The sequence below is a fragment of the Centroberyx affinis genome, unplaced genomic scaffold, assembly GCF_046629955.1.
Source record: "Centroberyx affinis isolate AG114_WGS23_722 - 3 ecotype Tasmania unplaced genomic scaffold, CSIRO-AGI_Caff_v1 ptg004449l_1, whole genome shotgun sequence".
NCBI lineage: Eukaryota > Metazoa > Chordata > Actinopteri > Beryciformes > Berycidae > Centroberyx > Centroberyx affinis.
In genome coordinates, this window is record NW_027282118.1 from 19,403 (window position 1) to 30,801 (window position 11,399).

General features: G+C 44.1%; 1 protein-coding gene across 1 annotated transcript in view; it reads right to left on the minus strand.

The window, feature by feature from the left end:
- Positions 1 to 954: 954 nt before the first annotated feature.
- Positions 955 to 11,399, minus strand: part of LOC139665101 (vesicle-fusing ATPase) — a 42,707-nt gene continuing 32,262 nt past the window's right edge. The window contains exons 10-21 of the mRNA XM_071544067.1: positions 11,104 to 11,303; positions 8,821 to 8,986; positions 7,744 to 7,818; positions 7,249 to 7,436; positions 6,161 to 6,256; positions 5,807 to 5,963; positions 5,089 to 5,222; positions 3,057 to 3,203; positions 2,064 to 2,198; positions 1,628 to 1,741; positions 1,293 to 1,348; positions 955 to 985 (exon numbers count right to left, since the gene is read on the minus strand). Of these exons, the coding sequence (XP_071400168.1) occupies positions 955 to 985; positions 1,293 to 1,348; positions 1,628 to 1,741; positions 2,064 to 2,198; positions 3,057 to 3,203; positions 5,089 to 5,222; positions 5,807 to 5,963; positions 6,161 to 6,256; positions 7,249 to 7,436; positions 7,744 to 7,818; positions 8,821 to 8,986; positions 11,104 to 11,303 (1,499 nt within the window). The remainder of the gene's footprint in view (positions 986 to 1,292; positions 1,349 to 1,627; positions 1,742 to 2,063; positions 2,199 to 3,056; positions 3,204 to 5,088; positions 5,223 to 5,806; positions 5,964 to 6,160; positions 6,257 to 7,248; positions 7,437 to 7,743; positions 7,819 to 8,820; positions 8,987 to 11,103; positions 11,304 to 11,399) is intronic.

The following is an 11,399-nucleotide window of genomic DNA, read 5'->3' on the forward strand; positions in this document are numbered from 1 at the left end:
CTAAATCTTAAAGCCATGTAGAGGCATACAGAATCAACTGCATATCGACTATAACGCTGTGAGCCGTAAAAATACTCGGAACAGCAAAATAAAATTCAGGAATAATAAAAATGAAAAGTTTGCATGACATTTGCATATTAAATCAGCAGTTGCTATAAGTTATGAATGAGAATGGTAAGGGTTAGGGTGGTAGGTCAGGTTTATACCATATAACAGTGGTTCTCAACGTGGGGTCCGGGGACCACCGGGGGGTCCTTGAGGGGGTTCCGGGGGGTCCCCAGCAAATCGATGAATTGTTAAACTTCAGCATTATTTCATTTACAAGAAGTTAACACAGTTAGAGAATGTAGAAGAATGACTGTTTTGATCACAGTTTCTCTGTTATCTCTCTACCTACAATACAGATAGTCATGGAATACTGGACAAAATCATATCAAACAATAAAAATATTCTCAGATTTGGATACAGATCTAATGTGGACTAAATTAGGGGTCCTCGATATGAAAAAGGTTGAGAATCACTGCCATATAAGATACACTGAGTGTACAAAATATCACAAATTCACCTCCTTTTCAGGCATGAAAGGGAAATGTTGATGGAAGGGAGGAGGTAGGTTGAAGGCTTTTTAAGCCCTAAAATGAGTAAAACATGGATTGTGCAAAACAATGTGAAACTCCATATTAGGAAAGCGGTCCTAATATTTTGTACCCTCAGTGTAAATGCTGTGCTTTTAAGTGTGAAAAGGTACTAGATACTAAAACATAATGAAACCACTGATTTGAGAGATCTACCACTGCTACTACAACCACAACAGCATGGAAAATAAATGTGTGGATTCTAACCTAATAGGTAACTAGCATAGCTACAGGTGTGTCACTACTACTCCTAACCTACAGTCACTAGTCTCATCGCTGTGTTGTTGACCTTACCAGTGAACAGTCAGTGACCGACAGCTTAAATGCGGATTTGATCGCCTTCATTCAACCTGGTGATTGCAAAATAAAGGCAGTAAGGTGAGAAGAGGGCACTAATTGGCAGCCATTAGTATGTATTCTTGTGTGACATTACTGAGCCACATTCTGAGTGTATTCTGTCAAGGATGTTTATGGAAATGATGAGTAGAGATGTAAGAGGGTCTATGGTCAAAGAAACAAGCTGATTGGGTGGTCATGGAGGAGGTAAATAAACAGGGATGAGGATGAGGGGAAAAAAAAGAGGGAGGCTATTGGGTGGTGGAGGATGAGTGGCAGGCATGACAGTCGAGCTGATTGGTGCAGAGCGCTTGTACTCACGCCCCCTCGTCTCTGAGCAGAGACAGGAACTTGGTCACTCTGTATTCCTGGTCCATCTGGAGACAGAGAGAGAGTGAGAGAGAGAGAGATTGAACAGTCTGTTGACAGAGGAAACAGTCAAATATGTAGAAGTCAATACAGAGAGGCACTGAAGTCTCCTAGCAACCGTGCCTGGCACCACTGGGGGGGGGTCCACTGGTGTAGATCCGGTACTATTACTTCTCCTTGTCTATTATCATACTGTACAGGGCTGTCAGGTTTTTTTTTTTTTGTCGGGAGCTTTTAATAACCGCTCCTCCTCTCACTGGGCCGTCACCGCTGCGCTGTAGCTATACCTGCAGTGACATCTCGATGAGCATGAGGAGTTTCTTGATGCCGATCCAGACTCGCTTCCCTTTCATCTGGTGCGCGATGCTGGCCCGCTCCTTCTCCGTGAAGCTCCCCAGCAGCTAGACAACGACAACAACACAACAAAGACGTCACCGAGGCGTCTGCAGCGTCCACAAAGGCAGATTCGAGAGGGTTTTAATAGCTTTTAATAGCCCAGAATAAAGAAACAAGCAGCTGGTAAAAACAGACCATTTCCAATTGAACACAGGTAAAGAAAGTTCTGAAAAGCCTGTTCTGTGTTTTTTCTGGTAAACAAATAAGATGTCTTGTAACTATATTTAATAAGACATTTTCAAGTTAGTGAATTTTTAAAGACTTTTTCTGACTTGTGTGCAATGTGAGCATCTGTGTGTGTGTGTGTGTGTGTGTGTGTGTGTGTACCTCCAGGGCGTCGACTAGCTGCTCCCCGGTGGAGATGTTGGGGATGTGGATGGTGGTGCTGAAGGCGTCCAGCATCTCCATCTCCTGCAGGACGTCCTTCCTGCTGGTGGTGCCGATGATCAGCAGCTTCCGGCCCTGCGGAGAGAGAGGGAGAGGGAGAGAGAGAAAGAGAGAGAGAGAGAGAGATGCAAATCAGCTGCCACACCTTAAGAAAATCATAAACAAAAACCCAGAAAACATAAACTGTATCTTCTTTTAAGTCACGTCTTAAAACGCACTTTTACAGACAAAAATGATTTTTCTGTTTCTGTTATTGTTATTATTAGTTATTATAGAGGGGGAGAGAGAGAGAGAGAGGGAGTACAGACATCCTCCTACTGCTCAAATTTTCAAGTGTTAATTCTCAAGTATTGATTTTTCAGCGACACTTATTTGGAGTTGAAAAGTGCCGACTGGAGCCTCTTCAAAACGATCTAAAGTGTTAAATGGACTCTGATGGGTGTCTGGCTTAGTGCTGGTTTCTACACTCTCAGAGTTTTAACACTGGCAGTTATCTTAGCTGGTTGTAGGATTTACCAATCTACTGTTCCAGTTGCTGTGGCTCTACTTTAGAAGCCAAATGCTGAAATTGTAAATAGCGAATGCAGTGAGGACACAGACAGCGATGGTACAACCAAACCCTCATGTCTAGATCTCAATCAAAATTCAATTATCTACACTTTAAGATGAGATGAAACTTTATTGATCCCCGCGGGGAAATTAGATCGTTGCAGCAGCAAAAGTAATAGCATCGGTGAAAAAAAATTTGAATAGAATATAACCACAAAAACAGAATATGAAATACGCAATAAAACAGGTAATATAACGTATGGTGCTGATTATTAATTGTCGTGATGGCTCGCCTAGTCTACTGTTCACACTTACAAATGGCTTTGGATAAGAATGTGCGGTTTATGCAAATAGGATAACTCCGGCTTGCGGGTGAACTCTGACCTTGGGCGGGGGTTTCTTCAGCAGCACCAGCAGAGCCTGGAGAACCAGGTTGGAGAAGCGGGGGCCGATGGGGACGTAGTCCAGCAGACGCTCGATGTCGTCCACCACCACGCAGCTGAGCTGGGACTTGTAGGCGTCGTCGAATACCTGGGGCGGAGGGAGGGAGGAAGGAAGGGAGGAAGGAAGGGGAGACAGGATGGAGGAAGGAAATAATGGCAGGAAATTAGGAGGCAATGGTAAACGGAGGGAGAGGGGAAGGAAGGAAGGAAGAGAGGTAGGATGGAGGACGGAAGGAAGTAGGGAAGTATGGGCGGATGAGGAAGGTAGGAAGGAAGGAAGGAGGGAAATAAGGGGAGACAGGATGGAGGAAGGAAATAATGGAAGGAAAGTAGGAGGCAATGGCAAAAGGGGAGGGAGAGAGGAAGGGAGAGAGGTAGGATGGAGGACGGAAGGAAACAGGGAAGTGTGGGTGAATAAGGAAGGAAGGAAGGAAGGAAGGAAGTATGGGTGAATAAGGAAGGAAGGAAGGAGGGAAAGAAGGGGAGACAGGGTGGAGGAAGGAAATAATGGAAGGAAAGTAGGAGGCAATGGCAAAAGGGGAGGGAGAGAGGAAGGAAGAGAGGTAGGATGGAGGACGGAAGGAAGCAGGGAAGTGTGGGTGGATGAGGAAGGAAGGAAGGAAGGAAGGAGGGAAAGAAGGGGAGACAGGATGGAGGAAGGAAATAATGGCAGGAAATTAGGAGGCAATGGTAAACGGAGGGAGAGGGGAAGGAAGCAAGAGAGGTAGGATGAAGGACGGAAGGAAGTAGGGAAGTGTGGGCGGATGAGGAAGGAAGGAAGGAAGGAAGGAAGGAAGGAGGGAAAGAAGGGGAGACGGGATGGAGGAAGGAAACAGGGAAGTGTGGGTGAATAAGGAAGGAAGGAAGGAGGGAAGTGTGGGTGAATAAGGAAGGAAGGAAGGAGGGAAAGAAGGGGAGGCAGAATGGAGGAAGGAAATAATGGAGGGAAAGTAGGAGGCAATGGTAAACAGAGGGAGAGGGGAAGGAAGGAAGAGAGGTAGGATGAAGGACAGAAGGAAGTAGGGAAGTGTGGGCAGATGAGGAAGGAAGGAAGGAAGGAAGAGACAGGATGGAGGAAGGGAATGGAGGGAAAGTGGGAGGCAATGGCAAAGGGGAGGGAGAGGGGAAGGAAGGAAGAGAGTTAGGATGGAGGACGGAAGGAAGAAGGGAAGAGTGGGCGGATGAGGAAGGAAGGAAGGAAGGAAGGAGCAAAAGAAGGGGAGACGGGATGGAGGAAGGAAATAATGGAAGGAAAGTAGGAGGCAACGGTAAAGGGGAGGGAGAGGAAAAGCAAGGAAGAGTGGTAGGATGGAGGACGGAAGGAAGAAGGGAAGTGTGGGCGGATGAGGAAGGAAAGAAGGGGAGACAGGATGGAGGAAGGAAATAATGGAAGGAAAGTAGGAGGCAATGGTAAACGGAGGGAGAGGGGAAGGAAGGAAGAGAGGTAGGATGGAGGACGGAAGGGAGTAGGGAAGTGTGGGAGGATGAGGAATGAAGGAAGGAGGGAAAAGAGGGGGAGACGGGATGGAGGAAGGAAATAACGGAGGGAAAGTAGGAGGCAACGGCAAAGGGGAAGGGAGAGGGGAAGGAAGCGAGAAAGAAGAGAGGAAGGATGGAGGACGGGAGGAAGCAGGGGAGTGTGGGCGGATGAGGAAGGGAGGAAGGAGGAAAGGAAGGAGGGAAGAAAGAAAGGAAGGGATGGAGGGAGATATTGACATTGATAGTCCAGACATACATGCAATGGAAGCAAAACATATATCACAGTGCATATAAATCAATTACAGTGTTATAATAACAACTAATAAATCAAATATATGTACTACAGTTGCTACTTTTTAGAAACAAAATTGCTTTCAATTGAATAAAACAAGACAAGATAGATAGATAAAAGAGAATAAACATTCCCATGAGCCTTTGCTCTAAACGAAAGTGTGTGCTCTGTCGTTCTCTGTGGTTAAACACAAGCTGCCCACCTTTTTGATCGCCTGGCACTTGGAGATCTCCGAGTGTCCGATCATCTTGTCCGGGGAGCAGATCTTAATGAAGGGGAACTGGGAGTCCTCTGAAATCTTAGCTGCCAAGGCTGTCTTCCCGCTGTGTGGGGGACCTGGAGAGGGGCGTGTGTGTGTGTGTGTGTGTGTGTGTGTGTGTGTGTGTGTGTGTGGGAGAGGGAGGGTGGGTAGAGACGATAAAACTACTGTAAAAACTGTCAACAAAGACGTTTCCGCAGTAGTGACACCGGAGTGATGTAGGAGAAATGAAAGGGGATTTCTCTCTTCAATGGCTGGCACTTATACAAGGGTGTACTCTATGAGTGTGTGTGTGTGTGTGTGTGTGTGTGTGTGTGTGTGTGTGTGTGTAACAGGCAGCCAAGTTGCACGGTGAAACTGATGCTTTTTATGTCCTGAAGCGCCCTTAACCTTGATGAGCCTCTGGCATTTTAACGCTATTTATGCAATGCTATTTATTTCTATTTCAGCCCTCTGAAAGTGAGACAGGGAATTTACAGGGAATATAAGTGGATGTTAGAAGAAGATCACTTCACAGGAATATACCAGAATGTATTTCACAACCAGTTTGACAGATGCATTGCAGTAGATGGTGGTTTTCAGCTGTTCCTCTCCACAGAAACAACGACAACAACAGCTAGGACAGTGTGGGTGCGTACAGTGTGTCGGTTCCTCGTCTTACCCTCCAGTAACACGGCCACCAGCGGTGTGCGGTCGCTGTTCTTGGTCTGCTGCACCAGCAGCTCCCCGTCATCCAGGACGTGGGTGACGGGGTCGCCCCACTTGATGATGCCGTTCATGATGTAGCTGGCGTAGTCTTCCTGGTTCGTACCGAAAGCCTGGAGAAAGGGACAAGGGGACGAGGGTTAAGGACTGGCTCTGATTTTTTCTGTGTATGAAAGTGTGCTTAGAGGGATTTGAACCTTTCTGATGAAAATATAAACGGTCCTCATCTAACGTTCTTTTATTTTCTTTATGTGAAGGAGAGGGAGGACCCATGTTTAAAAGACAGACTCCATAAAGAACGTGTACGTACTGGTTTGATGTCGTTGTCGAGGGATCCCATGAAGTCAGCCCGGCTGACCTGCAGCTTCTCTGCCCTCTCCATGTCCACTTCTACTGTAGATGTAGCCTGGAGAGGAACACACACACACGCACTGGCATCAGGTCAGTGTAAAGCTATTAGGGATGGGACGATATGCTTATCTCACGATATGATTCGATATGTGATATGGGGTTCACGATTGAATACAACCACGATACAATGTCATAAATAAAAGTTCAATGACAGCAAAGTCTGAATTCTGTTTATTTCTGAGCCACAAATCTTTCTAGCGATGGCGTTGTCTCGCTAGAATGTAAACAACAATTTAAAAATGCCATTACAAAGTTCAAATAATATAATTTCAATGGAGAGCTTGTGAAACTGTGATGGCCAAGCGTCTCATTTGTGATTACTACAGCAGAATAAAATGGAGCTAATATCACCATTCATTTTTCTGCCCCACGATACGTTACGTCACATTTTTGTATTGCGCTATACAGAATTTCGATATATCCCGATATGTCCAATCCCTACATGCCTACCTAGACTGTAGGCCTGGAAGGAAAACATATATATACACACATACTGTACAGCAGTATCAGAACAAAGTACAGCTATAGCTAAAATAGCTCCCTCTGGTCTCTCCATCTGCTGTACACACATTGCATCAGAATTATTATGCTACAATTAACATATTGTCGCTGTTGGGTGAAAACCTCGCAACTCCAATTTTGGTGATTTTAATGTTTTAACTTCAGCTGAAAGATTACAGGCTCCTCTATGTGTTGAGAAAATTCTATAATATTTGAATTTATGAAACCTTTTCAAAAGTAGAAAAACTCAAAAATGCTTATGAAGCTATAGGAACAACAAATCTCTGCCCTCTGTCCATGTCTAGCTGAGATGGCATAAGTGTGTCACAAATAAAATGAATTATAAGTATTGGCATGGGAATGGCTATTCTAACCTCAAAACAGTTTGATCCGGGAAGTCCAGCATCAATATTCAAGACCACCGACCCTGCTATTCCGACTTTACTATGCCAATTTAAGGCATCGTGTGATTGGTCGGCGACTGACCTTGATGTGTCGGTTCATGGCGGTGGACTGGGCGGCCCTGACCAGCCCCTCCAGCTCGGCGCCGCTGTAGTTCTTGGTCTCGGACGCCAGCTCCTTGATGTCGACGTCGACGGCGAGCAGGCCGAAGCCTCGCATCTTGTTGGTGTGGATGGTCAGGATCTGGACACGCCCCTTTTCGTCAGGGAGACCTGGAGGGGGGGGGGGGGGGGGGGCGAGGTCGGGGACGGAGAGACATAAGCGGAGGAGGAGGAGGAGGAGGGGAGACGGTGAGAACGAGGAGAGGTCGAGGGGAGGGGGGGGCGGGGGGAGTGAAGGTAGGGGAGAGGGGGGGGAAGGAAGGAGGAAGAGAGGAAGGAGGAAAGGGGGAAGGAAGGGAATAGGGGAAATGAGAGGGTGGGAATGATGGCGAAAGAAATATTCAAAATATTAGATTAAAAAGTTAGAATCCCACTATGGAGGTGGGATTCTAACTAGATAGAGATAAAGGATTCTTACCGATTTCCATCTTGACCTCGAACCTGCCGGGCCTCATCAGGGCGTCGTCTATCAGGTCAGGCCTGTTGGTCATACCTGGAGAGGATAGAGAGAGAGAGAGAGAGAGAGAGAAGGGGGGAGAGAGAGAGAAAGAGAGGGGGAGAGAGAGGGGAGTTAGAGCTGTTTGATTGCCCGTTCATCATCAAATAGAATAGATTTACAGGAATTTGCCACGGTGACATTTGCGCAGAGGCATATCAAGAACAGGAGAACGAATAGACAAAATTAAGTTATTATTATATCATATTATACCATATGTATACTCAATATATGGATCATGCCTGGAGGCAAGAAGAACATAGTATGGAGCAGTATTGACATGCCACCTGCTTATTTCTAAACACATTTTGGAGGCACGTGGCATAGTGGCATGTTAACCGTTAATTCAACAATTCAGATCTCATTTGCCATGGTTTCATGTTTATCAGAGGCAGAGGTGACGGAGGGAACGTCATTATTTTTTGTTTATCACAACAGCGAGCAAATGAACAGATTAATTCTCAATTCTGCCAATAAAGCAGCGAGGATGTCTCACGCTGTCTAAATTCTTTGTTTACGTTTCATTTCATTACACTTCATTTATTTGGTAATAACTAGGGCTCGAAAGCTGATCCCAATACAGATGTGAATAATGAAGATGCCGACAGCTGATATTTTGTGGCGATTTTCAAATTTGACCATTTTCACGCCAAAAAAATTCCAAAATATGCAAATAGTGTATGTGCCAAAGCCTATGAATCAGCATTTAGGCCATCATGGGACACTAAAACTCTCCACTGAAACCCAGAATGATGAAATTCTTTTAGTATTCTTTAAGGCAGTGTGACCCACCAAACCTATTCAAAAGTAGGGAAACTTGAAAAATGTAATTACTGAATAAAATGTGCAAAGAAAAGAGTGTTTTTCTGTAGCTGTGGTCAAGGAGGATCCTCCATCATATCGGCAGTGGACCACAAGCCTGTCCAATATCAGCCCAATATATCAGTCTAAAAGGTGGGGATAACTGTGATGAAACACCTTCCTCTAAATGCGACTCACCAATGACCAGGATGTTGTTGAGCTGCTCCACTCCGTCGATCTTGGACAGGAGCTGGTTGACCACGGTGTCGTGCACGCCCGTGCTGCTGGCGCCCGTGCCTCTCTGCTTGCAGATGGCGTCCAACTCGTCAAAGATGATGATGTGGAGGCCGCTGTTAGCTCCCAGCTGGGAGGGAGGTGAAGGACAGGACAGAGGGGGGTTAGTGAGTCTGCTGTGTGTGTGTGTGTGTGTGTTGTGTGCATCAGTAAAGCCTTCAGCTCAAGTTTTATTGTCCTGTATTGTATGTTACTGTATCATAAAAGAGGAGAAAAGAGAGGGAGAAAAGAGAGAGGAAGCTTGGGTAGCTGAGAGAATAGAGAAATAAGATGGAGATTTTACAGAGGAAAAATTGAGGTGAGGATGAAAAGAGAGAGGCAGTGAGTGAGGTGGGGGTGAGGAGAAAGGTAGAAGGAATGAAAAAGGATAGAAGAGAGAGGAAGGTAGAGAGAGAAGGGGAGTTGAGAGAGCAGAAGAGGAGGGAGAGACTTATTGTAATAGGAGAGAGGGAGAGAGTAAAGAAAGGAAAAGGGGGGGAGGGAGACAGAGAGGAATGGGGAGGTAAGGACTCATTTCATGGTCCATTTGTAATTTTCAGGAATGCCTTTCACACCAAAAATTGATCTGAAAGGTGCTTGTATTGAAAAGTTGAATTCAACTAGCCAAGGTTGACACTATTCATTTACAGTTTCTCTTACCTTGTTAATGAAACACGAGCATATTTGATATTGTCAATCAGCAAACGTTCTATACAAATTAAATTTGTTATTATTATTAGTAGCAGTGGTAGCAGCAGCAGAGGTAGTAGTGGTACAAGCAGTAGTAGTAGTGGTAGTAGTAGTAGCAGTAGTATTAATAGTAGTAGTAGTAGTATTAATGGTAGTAGTAGTAGTAGTAGTAGTATTCATAGTAGTAGTAGTAGTATTAATAGTAGTAGTAGTAAAAATAGTAGCAGTAGCAGTAGTAGTATTAATAGTAGCAGTAGTAGTAGTAGTATTAATAGTAGTAATAGTGGTAGTGGTATTAATAGTAGTAGTAGTATTAATAGTAGTAGTAGTAGTAGTAGTAGTAGTATTAATAGTAGTAGTAGTAGTAGTAGTAGTAGTAGTAGTAGTAGTAGTAGTAGTATTAATAGTAGAAGATTACTTCACAGAACCTTATATAACATTTAATTTAAAGAGAGGGCAGAGGTCCTTATGTGCTCAGTTAAGAACTGGTACCTTACCACTGGCAATTGAGGTAGGCAGATATAAAGGTATTCCTGAAGAGCTGCGTTTATGTGTTTTCTGTGATCTTGGTGTTGTTGAGGATGAATTTCATTTTATGTTTCACTGTCCTATGTACAGCGATTTGAGGAATCACCTATTTGAAAAAATTCAGTTGAAGAACCCTGATTTGTTTTGGTTGTCTGAAGGTGATATGTTGAGTTGGCTCTTTAATGAGGAGATTTTTGTTTTAGCAAGATTTATAGAAAATGCATGGCAACTAAGACAGAGAACATTGTATCCAACATAGGTCATTTCTGTCATGGAAATTGAATGTTTATGAAGTGTTCTCTTTTTGAATTTGTGGAACTGTATATTATGATGTGTCATGTGGCCATCCTGACTGTTGTTGTTGTCTAGTGTCTTGTAAGCCCATATGGGCTGGGCACCATAAATGGTGCAGGACACTCAAATAAACATATCAATCAATCAATCAGTAGTAGTAGTAGTAGTAGTAGTGGTATTAATAGTAGTTGTTGTAGTAGTAGTAGTATTAATAGTTGTAGTAGTAGTAGTAGTATTAATAGTAGCAGTAGTAGTATTAATAGTAGTAGTAGTGGTAGTGGTATTAATAGTAGTAGTAGTAGTAGTATTATTAGTAGTAGTAGTAGTAGTATTAATAGTAGTAGTAGTAGTAGTAGTAGTAGTAATAGTATTAATAGTAGTAGTGGTAGTAGTAGTATTAATAGTATTATTATTAGTAGTATTAATAGTAGCAATAGTAGTAGTATTAATAGTAGTAGTAGTATTAATAGTAGCAGTAGTAGTAATAGTACCAGCAGTGATATGATTTTATTTCCATAGCAATTTTCAAAACAGACTTACTAGATGCTTCACAGACAATAAAACTACAATAAATAAAATCCAATAAGATAAACAATGAAAATGCCAGGCATGAATTCTAAACAGCTTTACAGTAAGCAGTGGGAGACAAAGCCAAGATATAAAACCCAGGATATGAAGGATGTGCTGCTGTCTCACCCTCTTCTGCTCGTCCTCAGCGTCTGCAAACAGCTTCCTGATGTTGGCCTCGGACTCTCCCACGTACTTGTTGAGGATCTCGGGGCCGTTGACGATCTTTGGCTCCCGGGCGTTGAGCATCTTACCGATCTGCCGGGCCATCAGGGTTTTACCGCAGCCCGGAGGTCCGAACAGCAGGATGCCCTTCACGTGCTTACAACCTGGGGGAGAGGACGAGAGGCAGGAAGGAACAAGTCAAGACAGAGAGAGAACAAGGAAGGCAAGAGAGATGAAGAGAAAGGAAGATTGTACGTTAA